The sequence below is a fragment of the Lissotriton helveticus genome, chromosome 1_2, assembly GCF_964261635.1.
Source record: "Lissotriton helveticus chromosome 1_2, aLisHel1.1, whole genome shotgun sequence".
NCBI classification, from domain to species: Eukaryota; Metazoa; Chordata; class Amphibia; order Caudata; family Salamandridae; genus Lissotriton; species Lissotriton helveticus.
The window spans coordinates 182,469,176-182,497,098 of record NC_136058.1 but is presented as its reverse complement, the minus strand read 5'-3'; the positions used below and the strand labels follow the sequence as shown (position 1 = coordinate 182,497,098).

Sequence of the window (27,923 nt, the reverse complement as noted above, 5' to 3'; positions counted from 1 at the left end):
GTACCTTGAGATGAAGCAACATTAACCAAAGACATCTTAAAATCATTGAGATTTTGTCTAGAAAAATCTCTTCAGAGACCCCAAATTAACATGAAGGCAATTTTTCCTGTTTTATTATTAAGACCGATTGCATCAGTCATTTTATATAAAAACTACAATTTGGGTTTTCTAGTTTTACGCTATTTAGGCAAAGGATTTAATTGAACGGAATGCAGCAGTGTAATATTACATTTTAGTGTGTGGGTGTGATTTTGCAGTACACTGAATACCTGTTGTTTGGTTTTGCCAGTTCTTAAGAGATCGGAGTAATTCTCCTACTTTGAAAGGCAATGTGGGCATTGAAACTCCACTTAGTTCTCCGGTCCACTGCATGGGGGTTCCAGTATGTCATACCACTTGTTTATCAAACACCCTCAAAACAAAAGTAAGAAACAGTTTGTTAAAGCTGAGGATTCTTAAATCATTCTAAAGGTCCATTGAACAACATGTTGGTAGCATTTTATACGAAGTGGAAGGCAAATACAGTGCTGCTTTGGATTGAATTATGAAAGTGAAAGATAGGTTTCAGGATCGCCCTTTGTATCATAATTGAGAACTGAGGAGATCGTTCCCATAGATGGTCCACACAGGTAGTGATTGACTCGCTCCTAAACCTAAGGTGTTGTGGCTTCTGACCATTGATGCAGAAAGTGTGGTGTGAGATATAATCCCTTAGGTATACGCTTGTGGTCTTAGGTTAATAAGAGGTGCATGCCTTCCTGCCATCTGGTGTTATTCACAAAGTGGGAAAGATTTTCTGAAATACTTGTGACGCAACCATCCATTCTTTAGTTGTCCTCATTGTTTGCATAGCATTTGCCTCCCAGAACTTGTTGTTCTTTCATATGACATTATTACGTAAAACTGTAACCTAAAATATGGTGTCCCTCAAAAGACAAATATCCGAGTCTTTACCTAGACAGGATGCTTCACCTAGCATGCAGTCTTTCAGCTATACACTCGGTATATTCATGTTTACATTATGCATATACATAGTCTTATCACTCATAACCAACTTCAGTGTGTTTGTGCCTGACTTTGTGAAACCTGTGCCGTTTTGGTTGTTTTCTTTATTGTTTTCAAATACATGACAAGGTTTGTGTGTTATTACTGATATTGCTAGTTATTAGTCAGAATTCTTGCTACACACCGAGTGCCCCTTCTCAGTAAGGCAGTGCGATTCAGCATTTTCTTATGGTGGACAGCTAATCAACTAATGCCGTTCGTCATAGTGCTAATTATATTTTGGCATTGAAGAACGATTTGTCCAGTCCAAGTGCTTTTTTATAATCTTTCTTTTTTTTTCATTTAAACAAACACAACAGAAGTTGTGGCGCTTCATTTGCGTACATGACATTGATAATAAGTCACCTCAGTTAAGATATATTATGCGTTTTGCCAAGTAAATATCAATAAAGTAAACAGCAGCTTTTCAGGGTTTAATGTTGCAGGTATGATCTTACCAGGGTTCCCAAATGTTGCTATGTTTTCCCGGGCATCCCCAGGCTTAATACACTGCTTCGTCCAAGTAGAAGCAGAGGAAGAAACTGCTTAGCCAGCTGTCTATTTTCCAGTAGGGGGCACTACTGGGGATTGCCATTACCGTGCAATATCTCTCTTTGCGAAGATGAACCTCAGCAAAGAGCAAGAACCCTTCAAGCCCCCATCCCGGCCCTGTCCTAGTGCTTTAAATGTATAGTTCATACGTGCATAGATGGAGAGACCGTGAGGTCTCCTACTCTTTGAGGTTCGCAAGTTGGTAATGTTAACCTTGATACAGCCAATTCATGTGTGCTCAAGGTGTTATGGTAAGGAAATGAAAGAGGATGATTAAAGGAATGACGTGCACTTTAGAAGTGATGCATATATGATGACTGAGGAGGAGGTTGAGGCATTGAAGTGGAATGAGCAGAATTAATAAAGGAACAGTGGTTTATAAGAATGGTCTGGTTGTGAGAGGGAACTTGATGGGCACTCTCTCTTAAAGAACCCTTCGTGCAGATGGAATTTTCCAAAATGTGTCTTTAGCTGCTCGCTCTGTGAGACTGCTATAGTAGAGTATGGGAGACAAGCCACGCCCACTCGCCTCCCATATTTTTCATTGGCTTGTGTCATTGTCTTTCGTAAATACTGCCTTCAGATTAATTACTAGACTGGTTAGTCCCTCCTTAGTACGGCCTTGTCTTCATTTGTAACCTCCCATGGCTACTGGCCCCTTTACTTCGGTTGTTACATGGGACCTGTTATTTAGTCTGTAAGTACTGTTTACTTTATTGAGTTTCTCTTACTGCAGGCAGGACATGCGCTGCTACAGCTGAAACCGCTTGTGCATTTTTAAGCAGCACGGCCGACCCGTAACCCGGGGCCCGCTTTCAATCACTTTAACTCAGCATTGAGTTTGTTTCAACCCCTCCTTCCCCCTCCAAGTAAAAGGGATTTAGAAATGATTAGCGAATTAAGTCATGTGAATTCCAGTTAGCACATAATCGTGTGCTAATGGGCTGAAGCTGACAACAGCACATGTGTAACATGTCATCTGCACTAAGCCACCTGACGGGTTGTTTTCAAAAGCCTGTTTTATTAACAACCACACCACCACCAATACCACCACTACCACCACCATCTTCAATACCACGACCACCAATAACACCACCACCAATACCAACACCACCACCACCAATACCAACACCACCACCACCAATACCACACCACCAATACCACACCACCAATACCACACCACCAATACCACCACCACCAATACCACCACCACCAATACCACACCACCAATAAAACCACCACCAATCAAGTACCACCACCAATATCAGCGCCCGCACCAATACCACTACCAATACCACCACTACCACCACCAATACCACCACCACCATTTCCACCACCACCAATACCAACACCACCACAACCACCAACACCACCACAACCACCAACACCACCACAACCACCAACACCAACACCACCAATACCAACACCACCAATACCAACACCACCAATACCAACACCACCAATACCAATACCAACACCACCAATACCAACACCACCAATACCAACACCACCAATACCAACACCACCAATACCAACACCACCAATACCAACACCACCAATACCAACACCACCAATACCAACACCACCACGCCAATACCACCACTACTAATACCACCACTACCAATACCACCACCAATAATACCACCAACACCACAACCACCAACACCACAACCTCCAACAACACCAATACCACCACCACCACCACCAATACCACCACCACCACCACCACCAATACCACCACCTGAACCAATACCACTACCAATATCACCACCACCACCTCAAATATCACCACCACCACCACTAGTACCACCAATACCACCACCTCCAACACCACCACCAACACCAATACATCCACCACTACCAAAACAACCACGACAAATATCACCATCACCACCAATATATGAGGCCGGAGCTACAGCCAAAACCATCCCTCCCTCCCTCCATGCCTGCCATAAAGCACAGTCCGCCGTGCAGCAGGAGGTGATGCCTGGGCCTACTACAGCTGGAGTTTTTTTCAAAAGGCCAAAGATAGCAATGAAATTAAACAATGCCACACTGCACACTCGAATCGTGGAGAGGATCGGAAACAGCCCCCCCTTCCACTCTTCCTCCTGAGCCACGACAGTGTAATCACAGAGCGAAAGGTGTTGGAGCACGTTGTTAGTGTTTATAGCTCAGATCATATGTAACTCTCACTTCACACATTGTGTCTGTGTAATTTACAAGACTTACACATCTTCACTGCACAATTTATCACTACTTTGAAGACGTTGCAGGCCAGTCTCTTCCTCTGATATTTACATTCTAACAAGCGGTCGAGGAGGCCTTTTATTGCAATGCAATTGGTCTCGCATTTGTGAGAGTTTAAGCTATTAGTATTGTAAATGACAATGCCTTTTATTTATGTTTTAAAACCTAAAACATAAATAAAAGGCATTGTCATTTACAATGCCAATAGCTCAAACTTGCGTGAATGTGAGACCTATTGTATTGCAAATGCTTGTTTATAATGAGGCCTAGCTGAACACGAACAATGATAATTTTTTGGGGAGATGTCAACGCTCCTCAGTTGTGGCAACATTAGTGATACTATCCAAATGTGAGTTACAAAATTTGCAAAGTTAATGTTTATGCAGTACAAGCAATACGAAATTCTAACTTTGTATTCTTTGCATTAGCTATTTGATGACAAACTTCAGAACTGTAAAGATGAAGAACAGAGAAAGGTGAGTGTTTTATTGTTCGTTTTTCTATTTTGTCACCAGCCTCAGACTGTGCATGTATGAATTGAGATTTAGCAAAATATAGACCAACACAAACTTTAAAAAAAAAAATCTAAAATATGTTTTGGGTAGGGGATAAGTTTGAACTATTTTGGCGAGTAGCTTACTAGGGACATGGTTACAGGCAGCCAAAATCACTAACGGATGCCTTCTACCTTAAACACAGAGGTCTTAGCCTCCTGTTGATTTTGGAAGATGTATAAATGTTATTATTATTTTTTCTAGCAGAAAGGGCTCTTTGTGTCCTAGATGTCAGTCCAACCTTAATGTACTATATAGATAGAACAAAGCTATTAAAAAAAAATAACAAACAACAATTGTTTGGTGTTTTTTCATAACCACATAAAGGAAAGGCCTTTTCAAAATCAGGCATAACCAGGGGATAGTTATATGCATCCAAACCTGTTAGGCAAAAGCTAAGAGTGTTGCCTTTTCCTCCAAGGGCCCATTCCACAAGAAAGAGAGGGCTATAGCCTTTCTTCAGAACATCCTAATAGCTGACATTTGTAAAGCAGCTATTTGGTCTACACCACCCACTTTCACAAAGGACTATAAGCCTGTCAGCAAGCAAATGTTGGTCAGGCTGTACTTCGTACCCCTTTTCAGTCTTCTGCGACGTTCACAGGCAAGCCAGCACTTTGGGAAGGACTACTTTACAGTCTACGCACAATAAGTATACAAAACAATGATGGAAGGAATGCTTACATTAATCTCAGCCACTCTTAATCACTCTGGCTACATCCCAGTCCATTGTTATTTTGCTCACAATGCCACCTGAGTTTGGGCCCAGCTATATGCAAATCAGTCTTGATCCTCCTCCAGTACGACCAGTACAGCACGAACTGCCAAGCCAGTACTCACGTAACTCGAACCCAAGCAACCCAGGACTGGGTTCACCTTAGTTATGGACTCATCAGCCATGTACAGCTTGGTTCCAATGACAGTGTGCACGGGATCCACATCTGGACATACCTGTTCCACTTAAGGCGACACAAGAAGTGTACAAAATAGTGATGGATGGAATGTTTGAATTAATCTCAACCACTGGTAATCACTCAGGCTGCATCCCAAACCATTGTTATTTTGCACACCATGCCACCTCAATTTGGACCCAGATACATGCAAATCAATCTTGACCTACTCAAATAGCAACTGGTCCTGGGTTGTTTGTGTTATAGTTCATGGAGGTCCTGGTCTGGCACTTCGGGCTGAAGTGTTCCCATGAGAAGCAGGGTGAAGACTAATTTGCATATGGCTGGGTCCAAACTGATGTGGCTTGGTGGGAAAAAACTATGGATTGGGATGAGTCTCGAGCGATTATCAAAACCTGAGATTAATTTAAGCATTCCATCCATCATCTTGTTTTTTATTTGTATTTAGTTTTTTGCGTACAGCATGTGTATCTAAAGTTGCACATGCCTCGAACAGAACATTTTATTTATCCTTTAAGCTTCTGTTTGCGGCATGTAGTGTTGTGGATTCACATGCACCCACCCTCTTCCCTGGACGCCTCTAGCTGTTTGCTTTTACCCTTACTTTCTACTTCACTTGCATGGTCATCTCTCTGTCTCTCATTCCTATGTGGCTCTGCTCCAGTCATCCTCATTGATTGTGGGGGAAAACAATGGAGCCAATGACCATGCACATTGCAAGCAAGAGGTGGAGTCACACTACCTCGTGACTCGAGAAAAATTCTGAGAAGAAAAATAACTTGCATACATCCAAGCCCAACACTAGATGACAGGAGTATGCACAGCATGTAAATCTACAGTACTACGTGCCACAAACAGATGCTTACATGGTAAGAAAACTTTACTTTTTTTCATTTTCAGTTGGGCTGCAGGACAAAATCATTGGCAAAGTCAGTAGGTCCCAAAGGCGATACCCATTGACTTTGCCAATGCTTGTATTCTGTATTTTATCGCTTTTGTTGATGTTCCTTAACAGGTTTCATCAGCAACTTTACTGTACATGCTGCCACTCAATGCTAGTCAAGCAGAGCATTCAGTATTCAGGTCTCTAATTGGGACACATATCGGCTTACTGTACAGCACATGGCTTCTTGGAAAAAGTGTTCATTTAAGAGTGGATTTTCATTCAGTTTTATTTACCCTAAGAGTCTGTTAACTGGCTCCGTGGTACGAAAGTTTTTCCTTATCTCGTTTGACTGCTCTATGAAAAATTGACTGCATCATTAAGTTACCTGAACCCCAGTTTTGAAGTCTGATTCTGCTTTCTCCACTGCTTAAGAACATAAAACCAAGCTATAAATGGGCATGGGGAGGGAGGGAGAAAGCTGGAAGACGACTGGAAGCTGCACACAACAGCTTAGCGCAGAGTTCTTCAAACTGTGGGGCGCGCCCCCCTAGGGGGGCGCAACACCATCTCAGAGGGGGCACGCACTCCACCCTTAAGTCTCATTTTAGATTGTTTCCAGCTGTACTAATCGTGCACATACTTTTCTATTTTGAATGAAAACCGGGAGCAATTTGCTTTCAGTTTCACATCACAGGAGGCTCCCAGCCTCCCAAGGCAGCTGAAACATTTCAGCTCTTGGAAATAACCATCCGGGAGGAAGTTTTTCAAAGAAAGGAGGCAAAGTTTCTCTTTAAATTGAGTAAATATGAGCATGCCATACACTCACCATTCTATTTAAAAATTAAAGTGCATGTGTAATGTAGCCATTTTTCATGCATGTTTAATACATCATGTACTCGGCAGGTTGGTTTGGCAACTTACTCCACAGTAATTCATATTGTGTAAGCCATGGGCAAACAGCATTCAGTGGGCAGATCCTCAAATGGCTCAGATTATAATGGGGTGGGGGTGCACAACCTTACACTTCCTCAAATTAACATGGGGTTTTCCATAGGAAAGATTTGCAGTGCATAACTCCGAAACCAGTAAATTAAAATTCCATCATATTTTAATGGCATAGCAGCTTTTTGACCATTCAATTTTCATTCAGTTCTTGGTTTGGTAAATTTTCACTTAGCTCTTTTGGAGATGCCTGTGTCGAACTGAAGGCTTACTAGCAATGTACGCAACTCATGCCTTTATATTTATTTCTTACTTTAGGACCCCTGTAAAGCACCACTTATTGCCTGACTGAATGATGTCTGCACCTTATGTGACATACAATTATATAGTAATACAATCGGGAGTATAAAGACAATGGACACAAATGACAACACGATTAACATTATGACACAATTGCATCAGTAAAACCCTAGTAAAAATAATTTGCACACATTTTATCTTGGAATTTTTTGATTTGTACTGTGTAATAAGCCTCTGTCATTTAAACACACCCGCTCACAAACCTGCAGTTTACTAAACACTCTTACTGTGTTTAACATTATTTACCGGATATGGCTTCGGATATGCGAATGGCGGTCGATTATGTAGTGTACCAGAGTCAGGTAGTGGGGGAGGAGGGGCCGACATCTAAAAAATTCAGCTGGGGGGGCTCAACTGAAAAAAGTTTGAAGACCTCTGGCTTAGCGTATGCTAAGAGCAAAGTTACATTTAGAAAAAGTCATAATCTGTGGAAACTAGCTTTATATCGTCAGTCATTTCGATTTTTCTCTGTACAGTTGCAGCCAGCAAGGTGGGGAAGATTATCACAAATCCTGTTTGTTTTATCAGTGTCATCATTTTAACTAGAATGTATTAATCATAATTAAGTTTATGCATGTGTGTGAGCCAAGAGCATAAAAATGCAATTTACAGCAACTAATCGTCACAGTATGTTCAAAATTACACTGTAAGATAAATGTCTGGAAGTTTAACTTCCCTGCCCAATTCAGACTGATTCACCCAGTAAAAGGAATAGAATGGAATGTAATGACATTTATAAAGCGCGATGGCTACCCGGAGGCCTTCCAGCACTGCGGACAAGTACAGGGGACAGAACAGTAAGAGAAGAATACAGAAATAAAACAGCCAAGTTTTTAAAAGCTTGCGGAATTTAAGACAAAATCCTTAAATCAGCCATCTCTTGCTTTTTCATCATTTCTATCACTTTTCAGTCAAATGCCACCTTTAACTCTCATATGAAGGTGAAGGGTCCTTTCTCAGGCCTAGGGTTATGTTGTTATGTGTCCAGACTCTCGTAAGGCAAAGGTTTCTGGCTCAGACCTGGATTATGTTATTATACATCCAGACTCTCAGAACGCCAAGGGGTCTGGAGTTAAGGTATTCTACAGGCCAGGCTCTCAGGTTGCAAAGGTCTGTGTCTCAGGGCTGGGATTATGATATTATATGTCCAGGCTCTCAGAAGGCAAACAGGCCTGGAGTTATGGTATTTTATGTCTAGAGTCTCAGAAGGCGAAGGGGCTTGGTGTTATGGTATTGTTACACGTTTAGACTCTCAGAAGCAAATATTTCTCTCACAGGCCTGGGGTTATGGCATTGTACGTCAAAACTCTCACAAGGAGAAGGGACGGGGTTATGGTATTATACGTCAGATTCTCAGAAGGCAAAGGTTTCTCTCTCAGGCCTGGGGTTATCATATTGTACGTCCAGACTCTCAGAAAGTAAAGAGGATGGAGTTAAGGTATTGTACGTGCAGACTCTCAGACGCTGCAGGTTTCTCTCTCATGCCTGGAGTTATGGTATTATACGTCTAGACACTCAGAAGGGGCCGGGGTTAGGGTATTATACAACGTCCAGACTTGCAGAAGGCGAAGGTTTCTCTCTCAGGCCTGGGGTTAGGTATTATATGTCCAGACTCTCAGAAGTGGAAAGGGCCTGCTCCAGACTCCCAAAAGGCAAAGGTTTCTCTCCCAGGCCTGGGGTTATGGTATTATGCATTCAGACTCTCAGAAGGCAAAGGTTTCTCTTTCAGGCCTGAGGTTATGATAGTATAGGTCCAGACTTGCAGAACGCAAAGGTTTCTCTCTCAGGCCTGAGGTTATGGTATTATTCGTCCAGACTTGTAGAAGGCGAAGGTTTCTCTCTCAGGCCTGAGGTTATGATAGTAAAGGTCCATACTTGCAGAACGCAAAGGTTTCTCTCCCAGGCCTGGGGTTATGGTATTATACATTCAGACTCTCAGAAGGCAAAGGTTTCTCTTTCAGGCCTGATGTTATGATAGTATAGGTCCAGACTTGCAGAACGCAAAGGTTTCTCTCTCAGGCCTGAGGTTATGGTATTATTCGTTCAGACTTGTAGAAGGTGAAGGTTTCTCTTTCAGGCCTGAGGTTATGATAGTATAGGTCCAGACTTGCAGAACGCAAAGGTTTCTCTCTCAGGCCTGAGGTTATGGTATTATTCGTCAAGACTTGTAGAAGGCGAAGGTTTCTCTCTCAGGCCTGAGGTTATGATAGTTAAGGTCCAGACTTGCAGAACGCAAAGGTTTCTCTCTCAGGCCTGAGGTTATGGTATTATTCGTCCAGACTTGTAGAACGCGAAGGTTTCTCTCTCAGGCCCGAGGTTATGATAGTATAGGTCCAGACTTGCAGAACGCAAAGGTTTCTCTCTCAGGCCTGAGGTTATGGTATTATTCGTCCAGACTTGTAGAAGGCGAAGGTTTCTCTCTCAGGCCTGAGGTTATGGTATTATAAGTTCAGACTTTCGGAAGGTGAAGGGGCCTGCTGCAGACTCACAAAAGGCGAAGGTTTCTCTCTCAGGTCTGGGGTTATAGTATTATACATTCAGACTCTCAGAAGGCAAAGGGTTCTCTCTCAGGCCTGAGGTTATGGTATTATTCGTCCAGACTTGTAGAAGGTGAAGGTTTCTCTCTCAGGCCTGAGGTTATGGTATTATTCGTCCAGACTTGTAGAAGGCGAAGGTTTCTCTCTCAGGCCTGAGGTTATGATAGTATAGGTCCAGACTTGCAGAACGCAAAGGTTTCTCTCTCAGGCCTGAGGTTATGGTATTATTCGTCCAGACTTGTAGAAGGCGAAGGTTTCTCTCTCAGGCCTGAGGTTATGATAGTATAGGTCCAGACTTGCAGAACGCAAAGGTTTCTCTCTCAGGCCTGAGGTTATGGTATTATTCGTCCAGACTTGTAGAAGGCGAAGGTTTCTCTCTCAGGCCTGAGGTTATGGTATTATAAGTCCAGACTCTCGGAAGGTGAAGGGGCCTGCTGCAGACTCACAAAAGGTGAAGGTTTCTCTCTCAGGTCTGGGGTTATGGTATTATACATCCAGACTCTCAGACGGCAAAGGTTTCTCTCAGGCCTGAGGTTATGGTATTATATGTCCAGACGGCGAAGGTTTCTCTCTCAGGCCTGAGGTTTAGGTCATTGTATGTCCAGACTCTCGGAGGTGTAGGAGCCGGGTTTATGGTATTATATTTCCAGACTCTCAGAAGGCGAAGGTTTCTCTCTCAGGCCTGAGGGTTATGGTATTGTATGTCCTGACTCTCGGAGGTGTAGGAGCCGGGTTTATGGTATTATACTTCCAGACTCTCAGAAGGCGAAGGTTTCTCTCTCAGGCCTGAGGTTTATGTCATTGTATGTCCAAACTCTCGGAGGTGTAGGAGCCGGGTTTATGGTATTATACTTCCAGACTTTCAGAAGGCGAAGGTTTCTCTCGCAGGCCTGAGGTTATGATATTCTACATCCAGTTTCACATGGAGTTCCCCAGCCAGGCTCACTGGAACTGTAGCAACACTAGAAAGCCGGTGTCTGTCTTTATCCTAAGAGTTAATAAAAGCCTGAAGGGAATTCTACAGGTAGTAGGAGAGTCTGTCATCAAGGCCTGTTCAGTGACCACTCCTCACTAATTTGCTCGCCTGTTTCTATCCCAAATTGTCCTATATTTATAACCCACACCTAATTAATCTTGCTTTGTGTCCATCCTGAGACTATGGCATTTCTACAGGACATGTGCCCTTTTTAGACGGGTAGCCTTCTGTTTTATCCCAGATGGGACTGTGTTCTACGGAAGCTAATTCAATCTCAAAAAACGTAAAGATTTTGGGTGAACTTGCAATCTGTGTGCCTACAGAATCACTTTTAACCATGCTGTCAGCTCGACAACTAATGCTATCCGTATTTGGGAGAGTGGACACCAAAGTGTCACGAGCTTTCCCAGTGTCGGATTTCACCGCGGGAGCGAGCGCGCTTGCGCAGACCGCAGGGCTTGCATGCAAACACGGCGCGCACACAGGCAGGCCCCATCCCCTGCACGCACAGGCACACGCGTGCGCGCACACACACACGCAGACAGGCACAACACACGCAGGCACATACAAGCGCGCGCACCCCCCCCTCTCCCCTCTTACAAACCCGCACACACACACTCCCAACCCCGCTCACCGGGCACAAGCAGGGCTTCCATCACGGGGGGGGGGCATCGTCAATGTGCCCCGAGGCCCCCCCCTCACCGGCTCCTCTCGTCCTGTCCCTCCGTGTCACACCAGACTCCGCAGCCCGCTCCGTTGTTTCTCCGCCCCTTCAGTGCGTGTCACGCCTCTCCTTTCTCCCGGCCGGAAATCCCTTTTGCTTGTCAGGCCTCGTTTTCGAAACCGAACTGTCCCGCAACAGTGTATAAAATATCGGCAGTCGTTCTGCGCACTTGTTTTTAACGTGAATGAGTGTTGTACTCCTCACGGCGCGTCTCCTCTTCTCAATCGGGGCTCCCTGAGGTCAGAGGAGCCCCGCAACAGGCGCCACACTCCTCCTTCTCCCCGGCCCCCTCCTGGGGACCCGGGCTACCCAGGACCGGCAGGGCGCTCCATGCGCCGGCAGGCCGCCTCACGGACATCAGGAGGCGGGACTTCTGGTCGGCCGCGAGCGGATTGGCCGGCCGGCCAAGAGCTTCCGGCTCGCCGCGGGCAGCGTGGCGGCACTCTCCCGATCACTACAACAACAGGAGATGTGCACGCGACTGGCCGCTGGCGTCTCGCGTCTCTTCCGCCTTGTTTTGTTTCACGCTGCACTCCACCATAATTATTTAAGTGCCTCTTCCATAATGCGCGGCGGCGTTCAACTGGACAGTGAGAATAGGTTGTTGAGTTATGGCAGAGGCAACTGAAGTTATGTGCAAGCCACCGTATGACCGCTCGCACCACCGCCGGCTTGCCTCGGCCTCTCTGAGCCTCACCCGGCCCAACCAATGTTGGCGGCAGCTGACTCAGTTGTGAGACTGCTGCTGCCCGGTAGCAGAGATAGGTGCTGCTCGCCACTTTTGACCCGCTGCCTGCTCTGTGCAGTGTGTGGAGTGGTGCAATCATGATCCCATGGTGGACAAGGGATCAACCAACTCGGGCCCGACCGAAGCCGTGCTACCTGCACTGCAGCTGTGAGAGCATGTACCAGCCCGGGGGAATGCGCCTGTTGCTGTCTTCGTTCATCGCCTGCCTCAAATCCAAGTAAGTGAATTTATAAACTGTGAACTCATAAAACTGTGCTCTTAAATAAAAGTGATGTCCCTTTGCTCATTTTATTGGCCAGATTTATAGCGGCCGAGCAGTCAAGAAAGCGATTAGGTAAACCTTGTTATTTTACGTTTGTCAGAGCAAAACGAGAAATTAAAGAACACCTTCTGAATATTTCGGTCGTGGAGACTGCACCATGGCTACAATCCGTTCCCCAGCGAGCGATGATATGTGCTTGCATGTGAGGAGACCAAATCTGGAAAACAGATCCGCCTCTTTCTCTTTTTATCCCCCACTATTGCAGTCATTATTTAATCTCTGTACTCGAGATGAGCAGGTGGCAAGCACAATGCGCCGTTTTTTTCAATAAATAATCTGGCCGTATTACAATGACTGACCGCTAAAATTCACAGAAACATTCTTTTGTTTGCAGTGGCATGGCGCGCACTGTTAATGAGTGGTGCAGATCTGAGTCCTCGTTTTGTTTAACAGTATGATCAGCTTAGAAGAGAACTAAGGTGCTTCAGTTTCTGGTGCTTTCCGGCACTTTAAACATCTTCTTAGAATGTCTTGATGCTCAAATGGGTGTAACAGCTGACATTTATATGTTTTCCTGGTTTTCATTGCTTGATTTTGGTTGCGAGAAAGTGTCACTCATAGTTGTTGAAATGTAACACACAATTATACTGAATTTATGAAAATGTCACACATGGAAATCGGAAACTTTGGCAGCTATGCGCTCTTCACTGGGGAAGGAAGGGTTAGGTCCTCGCGCACCTTTTGCCCTACTTTTGGAGTGAGATATGCCACAGCATCACTCAGCGCCACCACAGCATCAATCTGTGCAACCATTCAACAACAACTGATTCAAATATGTTCTCTCAATGTTTCAAGCTTTATTACAGACGTCACAAAAAGATGTTAATATTTCACTTAAGTTCTTGGATTTTGGTCACAATAAAATACAATGAACATAATCTTTACAACATTTTAAGCTATTGCCATTATAAATTACAATAATTTTTATTTAAGTATTCATTATTAAAAAAAAATAAAAGCCATTGTTATTTGTAATATCAATACATCTAAGTCACGTAAATACAAAACATGTTGCATTACAAATGGTATAGGTGTCACATTTGCAAAAGTTAAAAGCATTGGCATTGTAAATGACAAAGCTATTAATTTCGCTATTTTCAAAACCAACACATAAATAAAATATGAGTCATTTACAATACCAATAGCTCAAACTTTCCTAATGCGAGACCTATTGCATTGCAAATGCTTGTTTTAAACTTGAGGACAGTATTATGCTCGGCATCTGCCATTTTGCAACATATGTTCTGAAACGAGGAACTTAATTACCATTTACTGAATGTTTATTGTGACATTGGTTATTCCTTGTGCCTAAGTGCAAAAGAATATTCAATTCTATTTAGAGCTGCAGCGGTAGCCCTGCACAAACTATATCTTTTAAATAAAACATTTTGTCAGGAATTCTTCCAATGCCTTGCACGTTTCTCAGTATTCTTGTACTCTTTCATAATATGGTCATTAACAGCGGGACCTTATATGTTGAAAAGTGTTTGTGTTTTAATGTTAATGACCGTATTATGAAAGAGTACAAGAATACTGAGAAACGTGCAAGGCATTGGAAGAATTCCTGACAAAATGTTTTATTTAAAAGATATAGTTTGTGTAGGGCTACCGCTGCAGCTCTAAATAGAATTGAATATTCTATTTGAACACCGTTCAAATCTCACACTCATGTGAGTGCCTATGAAACTGAAATACTGACCTGAATATTGACAGCCGCTTGACTCTTTGTTACATTTACAGATAAAGCAAGCGAGCTCAGTGGCATTTTTCAACGGATTGTTTCTGCCACCTGTCCACTGCCTCACATATTCATCATCACCGGAGGTCTGGCGCCTCTGGTTCAGGGAAAGCAAAAGATTCTATAGTTAGGAGTCTTAATTCCACGCACTACTGATGAAATACGCTGAACACTACACCAAAACTAAAAAAGGGACTTCACAAAATACATTTTTGCCACAAAGGTATAATCTCACCAGTAGAACAAAAGAGCAATGCATCGAAAAGTCAAAGAAAGCAAATGCAGCTACTCAAGCTTACCTAGAAGTTAAAATGTCGCTTGAGGGTAAAAGAGTCTTTAAATCTCGCCAGACTCATCTAATTGCCCTGTAAACATATGGCATCTTATGAAACAACAGCTTAGCAACCTGTAAAGATGTGAGTTGTTATTGGAAAAAGACTGCATTCCTCTGAGGCAAAGTAAGGGTAGAGAGAGCAAAGGCCTATAAAAGAGTGTCTAAATAATAGAGTATCTATAAATAGTCCAAGTACAGGGTTTCCTTCCTCTTTTGAATGCATATGCAGGCTCTTTTACAACACAAACCCACCAAAATAACTTTGTAAGGTCTGACCATCAACTGTACTTTTAAATTAACCCTTAACATTGAAAGACGAATGAACACGATTTTTTTCAAAAATGTAAGACTCAATACTTTTTCATTCGCAAACATTAATAAAAGCAGCCCCAAATTATTTATTTTCCTTAGCAGCATTAAAGGTCAAGATGCTCTTTTATCGCTATAATAACTCAACTACAGAGAGTGTAAACGCAAATTATGAATTATCGATACATTCGACCTTTCAATCTTTACCCACAGCTTGAGAAACGTTTTAAAAAACTTTGTGAAACTACTCTAAACGATCTAATGTTTGACAGCCCTTCACACTGCTATCCACACCAGTATAGGATGTCATTGCTTTTCTTCCCCTCTGCTACCTTTTACTTATTCCATCTTACAGACCAGCAAAGGCTCTCGAAAAGATCAGCCCATCTATTCTGATTTACTCACAGTCGAGCATAAACTTAGCCAGATGCCTCCATTTTTTTATTTTCCGGTTTCTGGCCCAGGGTACAACAAAAAGACATCACCTCCCAGCCCACTTATTTCTCATAATATAATGAAAACGCTCCCCGGAAGCAAGCACTTACGTTTTATTAAAAAAGAAATGCAGATGCTTTTGTCCTGTATCCTAGACATTGGTCTCCTATAGGGACAATCACCTTGTATGATACCCAGTATTTTAATTGTAAGAACTCATTGCCGAATATCTGTCCTCCTTATACAGGTGCATATTTCACCCCACTCCAGTACTATCAATTCAGAGTGCATATGTTACTTCAACTTCCATCTTAATCTATGAAGGATCCCTATTTATGACTGACCATCTAGCTGACAGACTGGTGGCAGCTGCAAAGGATAATGGGGGGAACCGTTTGCAGCTGACCTGGAGTGCTGCTGACGGCCGGGCTTGGCTCCGCTGTGTTTCCTGTCCTCCTGTGTGGTGATTTTCGGGCCGGGCTTAGCTCCGCTCTGGGTCTGGCCGGGCTTTGCTCCGCCTGGCCTCTGGAACTACAATCCCCAGCAGCCCCAGCGCGGCAAGGACGCCGCTGACGCCGACCTGAAGGCGCGTGGAGGCGCATAAAGGCTCCCTTGGTTCCTCGTCCCGCGGGATGCGCGCGGGCGCGCCCGGGAGAAGCCCGGGACAAGGGCGGGACAGTCTATGACAGTCATAGACAGGAAGAGGCAGGGCTGGGCCGTAAACTCTGATCGATTTGTGTCAGGACTACTGGAGACTTAAGGTATTCGTATCCAGATATTTGGTCTTTCTATACTCTGTTTGTGCTACCACCACGTTGATCGGCGGATATATATTCTGCTTTATTTACTATTTTAGGCAACAGGATAAATCATGCCAAGTGTCTCAAAGGAGAAATTCATATCGGGGGTAGGCCCTATTGACAATTACCTGGTGAAGATGGTAAACAAAATAAATAATGACAGGAGAGCCTCTCTAGGTAGGGGTAGCCCATCAAAATCTGACGAAGGTCCTCCGACCCCTCTGGAGATTTCACCCGTGGTTGCTATTACAATTTTGGACCAAACAGCGGCTACCACGGTGGTTGCCCAGATTCACACTGAGCCTCCCATGGTAGTTTTAAACATAGGAAGTGATGATAATGAAGAAGAACTGCCACCTGCAAGACCAGTCAGAAATTGTAGGAAACAACAAAGTAAAAGGGGGGTAAGCACCCAAAAAAAAGGGCAGTTACCCATTTACCAACAAAGATCAACACTGATGAGTCTAGTATAGCACAGGAAGAGAGCACTATGTCCAATAACAAATTGTGTCCAGACCAATTTGCCCAATTACTTCGTTCCTTGGAAGCCACGTTTGAAGCAAAATTAGCACAGTATGTCCAACCCCTAGTGTGTAAACTTGATAGTGCAACTGCCGAACTAAAGAGGCTAGGAGAGTTGATATCTAAACAATTACCAGTGGTTGATAGTACAAAGTCGGTGGGAAAAGGAACTGGAGGGAAAGAGCAGGAAACTATAGCTGAGATCCTGCTACAACCCACCCCGCCCACGTTAAGAACTGACTCTGTAATAGAGGCTCGTCCCACTGCAGTAAGCGTAGTCACACGTCCAACTACAGGGCCTGAAGTTGCAGCTAATAACATCTCCATGAGGAGAAGTAATATATATTAATCTTCCTCCAGAATGTAGCCCCTATGTAGTTGTATTAACTAATGTTCCACCCCAGGATACGCACACTGTCCAGACACCCGAGGAGTCGCATGACTCGCTCAAAAATAAAACTGTGTCATGGCTAAACAGGAGGTGCGGTTTCCCCATTAAATTTGCCCCGGATATTATAACAACTAGAAGGGCAAACTGGATTGGGCCCACTAGGAAGAACTGCATAGGGGACTGCATAGTTGTAAATTGCAGACACCCACAACACGTGGCTAACGTTTTGTTAAGGGCAGCCTCCATGACGCATGACGCAAATAGTATTGGGGTGCGACCACTGGGTTTCTTTTATAATCATCTCGCTGGAGCGCCCCAACATAGCACGAGTAGGAGACCTTATACACCTGTTATGGCCCAGACACCAGGCTCTTTGCAGGGACCAGGAGGAGAAAATTATTTTAAATATGGTCGAAATATTGTTACTCATAATAGATTCAACGCTCTCTCTGGTTTGGAACTGTGTGACTGACAAGAGGTTTGTGTGGGACCAGGAGAAGAATCTCCCCCAGACCTGGTTCCCATGGTATCAGATCACACTACACTGGCTCCTGTCATCGCTCACTGTAACCCCGTAACAAAGTTTAATGGTGAGGGGGAAACGGTTAAGATGTTAAGCTGGAACGTTGCTGGCCTGCGATCTAAGAGAGAGGATAGCAACTGGTTAAACTTTGTTAAACAACATGATATTGTGGCTTTCCAAGAGACATGGGATAGGGACTGTGACTTTTGGATAGATGGTTATACCTCATACTTTGTCCCTGCATTGAGATCATCAGCAGGAAGGGATAGAGGGGGCCTTGTGCTATTAGTATCTGTGAACATAAGGGGAAAAGTGAAAAGGGTTGATTGTGCTTCTCACAATTTTCTTGTCTTAGAACTAAGATTAACAGATAATACTAAATTGATTCTTGTGAATTGTTATAACTCCCAGCAAGGTGATTCCCCAAATGAACATTTGGCTTGGTTGACAGATTTTTTAAATATCTATAATGAAAAGTAAACCACTTTTTGCCAATATATTTTGTTGGGCGATTTTAATGTGCATTTTTGTAGTGAGAATTGTCTTTTAATTGATTATGATGGGCCAGGTTTCACATCCCCGCAGCATTTCGAGCACACCCATAAGGGGGAAGCTTTGGAGAAACTCCTGTCTACGAACGATTTGTTTGAAGCAGGGTTTTTTGACAAAAGCACTCGTATTGCCACGTATGTAGGCAGGGATTGCGAAACAATAATCGACTACATATTTCTTTCTTCAGGACTTTTAAAATATGTTATTTTGTATAATGCTATACCTTCGTCCTTTAGTGACCACAATCCAGTGATGATTGAGCTGGTAGATGTTTTTTTTCTTTTGAACAAAACTGTTCCGCCTCAGGCTGTAGTGGAGGTTAAGGCTAAAGATCAGGGGAGGAGGCTAAATTGGAGTAAAGTTGTGCCTGAGGAGTTCTTCAATACCATCACTAGTAAGGCAGCACATGACCTAAACATCTGTGGGGATGTCCTCTCTAATGGGGAGGAAGTAATAACCTCATATGAAGCCATTTGCTCCCAGGTGGCCAAAGATCTTACTATTAATAATCAACCTGCAAAAAATAAAGCGGTAATGGGATGGTTCGACCACAAATGCACTAAATCCCATAACCTCCTGAAAAGAGCTCTTCAGGAGCAACCTAGGAATAAAGCCCGGGTAGCCCAGCTTAGAAGAGAGTACTCAAAAACTGTACAAGAAAGGAAAAAAGAAATTAAACAGGATGCATGGGCTGCGCTTATGGATAAAGCAACCCTAAAAGATAGTGCAACGTTTTGGTCCATTATCAATACTCCCCTGTTCTCTTGCTCACAAAACAATGTTTTAGAAGTAAATATAGCTGAGGCGGACTGGCTGGCTCATTTTGAAAAAATGTATGGAAGTCACTTGGAATTGGAAATTTTTGTGGCCCCAGCCTCGGAACCCCCTGTTACGCCAATAAGGTTTCACATAGCAGAAGTTGTTAAAGCAATTGAGGGCACAGCAGGACGAAAGGCACCAGGCCCAGATTGGGTACCCTCTGATATGTATAAGGCAAACCCTGTGTACTGGGCAAATATCCTGACCAATGTCTTCAACACCTCGGCCAGTGTGGGATTCCATAAGTCATGGTCCTGATCAATAATAATCCCAGTGTTCAAAAAGGGTCAAAGAGGAGACCCCAGATGCTATAGGCCTATATCCTTGCTAGATTCCTCTATAAAAATCTTGGGGAAGGTTATCTTAGCAAGGATAACTGGGTGGGCCTCGGACAATAACATACTGTCCGACGCTCAATACGGCTTTAGAGCGGGAAGGAGCACGGAGGACCAATGTCTGAATCTACACCTAATCATAGCTAAATACATGAAGGCGGCTAGAGGCTCTATCTTCCTGGGCTTTATGGATCTGTCCACAGCCTTTGACCTTGTCCACAGGTCAAGGCTGTAGACAATGTTCCTGGAGATGGGTCTTGATCAGTCCCTAGTGTATTTTTTTGGCTGAGCTGCATAGAGACTTAAATGCCTCGATTAGGATGACCAACGAGGGGAAATGTACATCAAGTTTTAAATCTGGTAGAGGGGTACGCCAGGGATGTATCTTAGCCCCCATGCTGTTTACGCTATATGTAAATTCGTTGGAAGTAAACCTGTTAACAGCAACGCCCGACGTCCCCCGCATGGGAGGCATCCCGATTTTGGTGCTCCTATATGCGGACGACGCAGTCTTACTAGCAAGGACCCCGTTGGGCCTACAAAGATTGCTGGACTCATTCGGGGATTTTATGAAAAGCCTGGATCTGGTAGTAAACAATGGTAAATCACACGTTATGTCTCTGGGTGTCTCGAAAAATAAAGTCAAGACCTTTTTCTGCGGCAGTGAAGAAATTACCAGAGTAAAGGTATTTACCTATTTGGGAGTAGTTTTTGATGATAGGGGTACGTGGTCCCCACAGCTCTCAATAAAGGTAAATGCTGTGAGAAGCTCCTCGGCCGCAGTGCTAGGTTTTGCGAAAAGGTTGGGGGGGAAACCCTATGAGGCGATCTTGGACATTTACAGGGCTAAGACCCTGTCTATTGCAAGGTATGGGGCAGCTATATGGGGTTTTATTAAACCAGACCACATACAAATAGAAGAAAACACATTTTTACGGTCACTTCTAGGCCTCCCGCAATCCACAGCTACCTATTCTGTCCATCTTGAACTGGGGATAGGGTATATAGCAGATATAATCAATATAGCCCCAATTCTGCTATGGATTAGAATCTGGTTGAATTCGAACCTTTCCTTAAATCACAAGATCTTAAAGGATTGTATCAACCTAGATAACATGAAGGAAATCCAATGGCTGTCTTACATAAAAATGCTAGCTGTATATTTGGGACGACCAGAGATCTTTTACAACCCAGAATCCTTATGTAAATCTTCACCTTATATTCACCAATCCTTATGTAAACCTTCACCACCTTGCGCTCTCTGACGCCCACCGTGCCGGATGACTACAAGCTCTCCTAGATGGCGACGTGCCTGCGGCTGGCCTCCAGCGTCATCTCTCACCTGGGCTCCCACCTTCTCTCCTGGACTTATTGACTTTTGTTCTGTCCTGACCGACACTTGGCTGCTGTTTTCGGACAGTTTCTCTGGACTCTAGCCCTCCTACCATGCCCTCGGCCTTAACCCTTTTCCCCGTGGATGATCCTCAAATGTTTCCTCCCTTTTGTGCTTCCCCTTCTCTCCATACCCTTGCATCCCTCCCACCCTCCCTTTGTGCTGTGACAGCATCCACACTTATGGAACTCTGCTCTTTGACTTATTGTAATAACTCTAATTAATGGTATTTGCTTTAGACCTGGCACCATATACCATTACTATGTGATTTAGAGATTATTCAGTCATATCCCCTCCCTATGTATATAGAGATAACTCTAATCACTAGTGTATGCAGTAGACCTTTGTATTTTCTACCACTCCTATGTGACCATTAGAGTATTTCCGGTCATATCCCTTCCTATGTATATAGAGATAACTCTAATGTCTAGTCTCAATGTGACTTTTAGAGTATATCCATGTGTATCCCTTCACTATGTATATAGAGATAACTCTAACGACTAGTCGCCTATGAGACTGTTAGAGTATATCCATGTGTATCCCTTCCCTATGTATATAGAGATAACTCTAATCACTTGAACATACAGTAGTCCGCTTTGTTCTTTTCCATTCCTATGTGATTTTTAGAGTATATCCAGTTTTACCCCTTCCCTATATATATAGAGATAACTCTAATCACTAGTTTATGCAGGAGTCCGCTTTGCTCTCTAACATTCCTATGTGACTCTTAGAGTATATCCATGTGTATCCCCTCCCTAAGTAGATAGAGATATCACTAGTATATGCCTAGAGTTTATCCTTTTGCACCTTCTCCTTGTGTGACTATCTCTTGTACATTTGCAATTTTTTTCTGCTGTACCTGTTTTATAACGCATGTAATCCTAAGTATAGCCAGGTGTATCCCTTCCCCCGTGTGAAGAGATAACCCTATTCACTAGAACAAAAAGAAATGTGTTCCTTATGTAACGTAACTGATTCTATGTAAAGTGCTTTGATAACATGTAACGGAACTGGTGCTATGTAAAGCGCTCTGATAACCTAATCGGTTCAAGTTCGCGCTATATAAAACTCAAAAAAAAAATAATAAATAAAATAAATAAATAAATCTGATTTAGCGTGGGTAAAAACTAATTTTACTATGCTAAGGGAGGCAGAGCGGGAAGCATCAGTACTAAGTAAGCCATCGGTTAGGGGCCATGTTCTGGTTACTTTGCCACGAATGATGTCTCCCTATTTGTTTACAGTGACCAACTTTTTTCATAGATGGTTACTGACAAAATTCCGGTTTAACCAAATACACACGGTACTTTGGGATTTGCATGGCTGGAGTAGACCTGAAGTTGCTGCACCGTGTAAATGTGATGACTTTTCCCCCCAAGACACCTTGCATTTTACGTTTTTTTGTCCTCTGTACCATGATGCCAGGAAAAGGTTTATTCTCCCATTATTGAAAAATATGAATTTTATTCAGTGTAAACCTGCTTTACTGTTTTTACAACTGTTGGAATCCCCTGTAACCATGTTTTGTTTCGCTAGCTTTTTGGCAGCGTCTGTTAGAATTAGGAGGGCGAGACAGAAAGCCACACAAGAAATTCAATCCTCCTAAAATATTGCTAAAGTACACCACTCAATTGTTTTAAATTAGTAAAATGATTGTTAATGATTTTAAAATGAAATTGTCCAGTATTTTTATCTTGTATATACACTTCTTTTAAATTCTTTTAATTGTTTTGTATATGTATAGCATACTTTTATGATATTTATTAATCGAATAAAGTGGTTTTGACTTGACTTGACTGGACAGTTGTCTCATAGATACATCTGTATTGAAAAACTGTCAGTTACATATTTCAAATTCAGTATTAGTAGTATTCTTGTGTGTTGGCAACCGTCATTGTTCCACGCTAAATGTGACTTGCTGGGCCTGTATTTTCGCCACCCATTGTAGTGAAAGAGCCACTTTTGTAGTCTGACACACTATGATGACCTCCAACTATCACCATTTTAATTGGTTTTAGTATGTTATTTTACCCTAGCCTTAATGTGGGATGGTCCTGCATTTGCCTGTTTCTCTTCTGTTCTGTAATATTGCTGTCTTTCAGTGGGAGCTGTTACTGAGTGGAACAGTCTTGCCAAGAGCAGAGCGTGTGGGATGTGCATTTGAAGGTGTGCAGTTGTGTAGGAATGTGTCAGTGGTGAGAATTATGAGTTCTTACTTTATCTTGCTTAATGGTAGGGCTTGCCTATTGGCTTTGGCATAATCTTATGCCATCTTGCATTAGTGGCCTATGCTTAAGCGACTCCATCTTCTGAGCCTTTCTAGGTGAGAAGTGATGTTTTGCTTTCATTTGTTTTCTGCACTCTGTGTGCTAGTAGAAACCGCTTCTTATCAGAGGAATGTGCAGGCTCCTTCTCGAAGTCATAGCAAAGGCCTGATCAACCAGTGTCCCCGGCACTGAGTGGTACGGAACCTGATGGGAAAAGGAGGCGGGTCTTGCTAGAAGCTTCGACCAACGTTTTCACTTGTATTAAAGGGGGGAGCCTTCACTGGTCTGGTGGAAGTTGGAAGTGGAAGGTTCGAGGCATGTGGGCTGCTAAATTCATATCTATTGCATAGATCGCCGCCTAGTGTTGGGTCCGGATGATTGCACCTTGTTGTCCTGGAAGAGTCTTCGAAGTATCACGAGATAGGTGGCTCCTCCCCTGGACTACAGTGCGCATGGGCATCGACTCCATCCCCAGATTGTTTTTTTCCGCCATTGGGTTCGGATGTGGTTTCGACGTCTCCGTGTCGGAACCGAGTATATTTGTTCTTAAGGCCAAACGGCCTTCGTTACCTGCGTCGGTATTGTTTGCGTACGGTCTCGAGCATCGTCCGGCTCTCTGAGTCGGAATTCTGCGGAATCGAGGAACTCTTCGGACATCGGGGCCCTCTCGTCGCGGCAAGACCCCGACGTATTGAACATGGAGCGGAGCCCGTTCAAGTTCTGCCCCGTCTGTGGATCCAAATATCCACATATCGACGTGCATCCGGTCTGTAATAAATGCCTCTCGCCGGACCACAACGAGGATAACTGCATGGCCTGCTCTAAGTTCAGGTCAAAGAAGATGCTCAAGCATCGGCGCGCCTCGAGGCCCAGCGAGCGACTCCGGCACCCGACAACATATTCGACGACCCCGCAGAAGAAGGCGGTAGCCATCATCTTCAGATTTCACCACCGTCGACGGAGGTCCAGGCCGATCCCGAAGAACACGTCGAAGGACAGGCCCAAGACCTTGAATACGTCGAGGAGGTAGGGGACGACGAAGAAGTTTATGGGGCCGCGGAAGATAGCTCAGAGGAAGAGCTATGCCCCGAAAGCTACATGACTCAGGCTCAGGTCACGGGATCGCCACTCGGCCTTACCCACGACCCTGCTCCGCTATCCCCGGCCCCGCCTTCTGGCCCGGCCACGGACACTCACGCGGAGCCGCCATTGCCCGTATCGAAACCGAAACCAAAACCTTCGGATTCGACGGCACCAAAGATGGCCGACATCCAACCAAAAACGAAACCGAAACCATTGGATTCGACAACACCTAAAATGGCCGACGTCCAACAAAAAATATCGAAGCCTGCTCCTTCATCGACTCCGTCGCCCTCCGGCCCACAGAAGTCGAAGAAGGCTGTCGAGTCGACAGCGCCGCACAAGGTGCCCAAGGAACCATCCTCTAAGAAGGCCGTCCATCAAGTGTCGAGCACGGTTGCTCCGGCGCGGACTTCCAAGACTGTTGACGCGCCTTCGGAATCCACTGCGGCGCCTACAAGTAAACGCACGGTCGAGTCAAAGTCGACTAAAAGCCACGACCCGAAGACCGGAGGCACTGCGCATCGGCACAAAGATGCCGGATCTGCAGCAACGGCGTCGGTGCCAAAGGCTACAACGGAGACGCGACCCGTTAGAGCCGAAGATTCGTCCACGGAATACTCGTCGACACCGAGGGACTCCGACACTACCGAACATCGGTCGTCGGTTACAAAACCCTCTGCTTCTTTCACAAAGCAGGTCACCGACTCCCTCAAACGTATTCGGGAGAAGACTTTGTCGTCAACGGCTCCCACGCCGTCGGCTCCAACATCGGTGGACACACCTCCAAAGGCCTCGACCAAGCTTCTCTACACTCTGCCACCTAAGGTGGCACCGAAGGCGTTTGCACCCAGATCAGTGCCGACAATCGCTGCCACGTCAGAACCTTCAACGCAAAAAAGCCGCTTGAATCGACATCAAGCCTCAGAAGACCAATCTGAGCATTACATCGATGCCCAAACGGGGAAATTGACCCTCTACAAGAGGAAAATCACTTCCCAACCACTGGAATCCTATGTCATTCCACTAAAAAAGAAAAGGCCGGCACAGGACATTCCTGCCCTTGTTGAACCTATTCTCCCAACACCAAGAAGGAGTCCATCACCTTCCCCCAACCAATCAGGAGGAGAGGATGAGGACCAAGATGACCAGTACAATTTCCCAGTTGACAATGACCCTGATGTTCAACAGGACTCATATGACGACACTGGGGACCAAGGTGGACATCAGGTGGTACAAGATCCACAGGGTTTTGGGGCACGTACATCAACAACAGAGGATTCTGCAGCATTTAATGCTTTGATAGAGCGGGCAGATGCAAATCATGATGTGGACATGCATGCTGACCCGGTGGAGGAAGATTTTTTGTTTGACACTTTCTCTGTTTCGGAAAGAACAGTTAAGATACTTCCTATGCTCAAAGGTGTCCTTAAACATGCCCCAGAGATCTTTAAGGAACCTACCAGGGCAAGAGTGGTGAACCCACGTATCGAGAAGAAATACAGGCCAGCACCTGGGGACCCTGCATATATTCGGGGACAGTTGCCCCTGGATTCGTTGGTGGTCGCCAATGCCCGCAAAAGGGCGAACTCCCAAACAACGGGTGAAGCTCCTCCCCCAGACAAGGAGTCGAAAGTGCTTGAGGCATCCGGCAAAAGGGTGGCTGCGCAGGCTGCCAATATCTGGCGTATAGCAAACACACAGGCACTATTGGCACGATACGATAGGGCGCATTACGACACCCTAGAACAGCTCCTTCAACACCTACCTGATGAATTTAAGGAAGCAGCCGAAATGCTCATACAAGAGGGAAAGCTCATCTCAAACGCTGCAATAAAGTGTGCACTTGATGTGGCTGATACAGCGGCTAGGGGAATTAACACTAGCGTCATGTTAAGGCGACAAGCATGGCTTCGCATATCTGGATTTAAACCCGACATTCAAACAACAATACTCAACCAGCCCGTCAATCCTGACAGACTGTTTGGTCCAGATGTTGACACCACCCTTGAAAAGATTAAAAAGGACAATGAGACTGCTAAGTCCATGGGGGCGCTTCAGTCTCAACAATTCAGGGGAAGCACTTTTCGTCGCTCAGGAGCACGTGGTGTTACCAGAGGACACTTGGGTCAACAAACACTATTCGCAAAAGGTGGTGCACAATCCTCGTACCCCAAGCAGGGTAGAGGGGGTTACAGAGGTAACAGTGCCAAGGGCAGGGGCAGAGGGAACAACAACTCCCGTCCCTCTGCCGCCAACAAACAGTGACTCTCTGTCACTGCCCCCCGACCATCCAACACCTGTCGGGGGGAGACTCCAACAGTTCCTGCCAGTCTGGACGTCCATCACCACAGACAGGTGGGTGAGAAAACTTATCCAGTACGGTTATTGTTTGGAGTTAACATGCACTCCTCCCAACATTCCCCCAAGACACCGTCCTATGTCGGCAGAGCACTTGCACTTATTGCAGCAGGAAGTTGTTGGGATGCTGCAAAAAGGCGCAATCGAACTCGTACCAGTGGAGGAGGAAGGAACAGGGGTCTATTCCCTGTACTTCCTCATCCCAAAAAAGGACGGATCCCTCAGACCCATTCTGGATCTACGCCCCCTCAACCTGTATATACTGTCAGAACACTTTCACATGCTCACACTGCAACATATTCTTCCCCTGCTAAACCAAGGGGATTTCCTAGCAACCTTGGACCTCAAGGATGCTTATTTCCACATCCCACTCCACCCATCCCACAGAAGGTACCTCAGGTTCACCATTCAAAACAGGCACTATCAGTTCAAAGTCCTACCCTTCGGGGTGACTACTGCCCCCAGAGTGTTTACAAAGTGTCTGGCGACAGTGGCGGCGCACCTCAGGAGGCAGAACATACATGTCTGCCCGTACCTAGACGACTGGCTTGTTCAAGCAAAGTCGGCACAACAGTGCGCCGCGGACATGTCCAACACTATTCACCTCCTTCACAGTCTGGGGTTCTCGCTAAACTACCCAAAGTCGCACCTTCAACCAGCCCATGTGCGGCAGTATCTGGGCGCGACAATAAACACCCTGACTGCTATGGCTCGGCCAAACCCAGTCAGGATCGACAACATTCAATCGCTGATCCGTAGGTTCAGACCGCAACACTCCCTACCAGCGAGAGTGTTCATGCAGTTGATAGGCATGATGGCCTCCTGCATCTTCATAGTCCCGCACGCGAGGTTGCACATGCGTCCGCTCCAGGAATGCTTGGCAAATCAGTGGACACAGGCTCAAGGACAACTGACAGACCTAGTGTTGGTGACCGGTCGGGCTTACAACTCTCTGCATTGGTGGAATCCACACAACCTTTGCAAGGGACGACCGTTCCACGAGCCAGTGCCACAGATTATCCTAACAACGGACGCATCTCTCCAAGGGTGGGGAGCTCATGTGCTCCACTACACTGTGCAGGGACTCTGGTCCACTCAGCAACAGAAGTTGCACATCAACTACCTAGAATTGATGGCAATCTTCATGGCGCTAAAATCCTTCAAAGTACATCTGTGCAACAAAGTCGTGTTGATCCGGACGGACAACATGACAGCAATGTACTACATCCAAAAGCAGGGAGGTACTCACTCGCCACAG

At 44.8% G+C, this 27,923-nt stretch overlaps 1 protein-coding gene across 11 annotated transcripts in view; it reads left to right on the top strand.

The window, feature by feature from the left end:
• Positions 1-27,923, top strand: part of OSBPL9 (oxysterol binding protein like 9) — a 1,511,872-nt gene that overhangs the window by 544,577 nt on the left and 939,372 nt on the right. For 10 of the 11 annotated variants that reach the window (XM_078670721.1, XM_078670755.1, XM_078670745.1 and 7 more), the window contains one exon: positions 4,275-4,322. In XM_078670721.1, coding sequence (XP_078526847.1) covers positions 4,275-4,322 — 48 coding nt within the window. Of the gene's footprint in view, positions 1-4,274; positions 4,323-27,923 lie in introns of those variants that run through there. The other variant, XM_078670797.1, reaches the window with a different exon arrangement.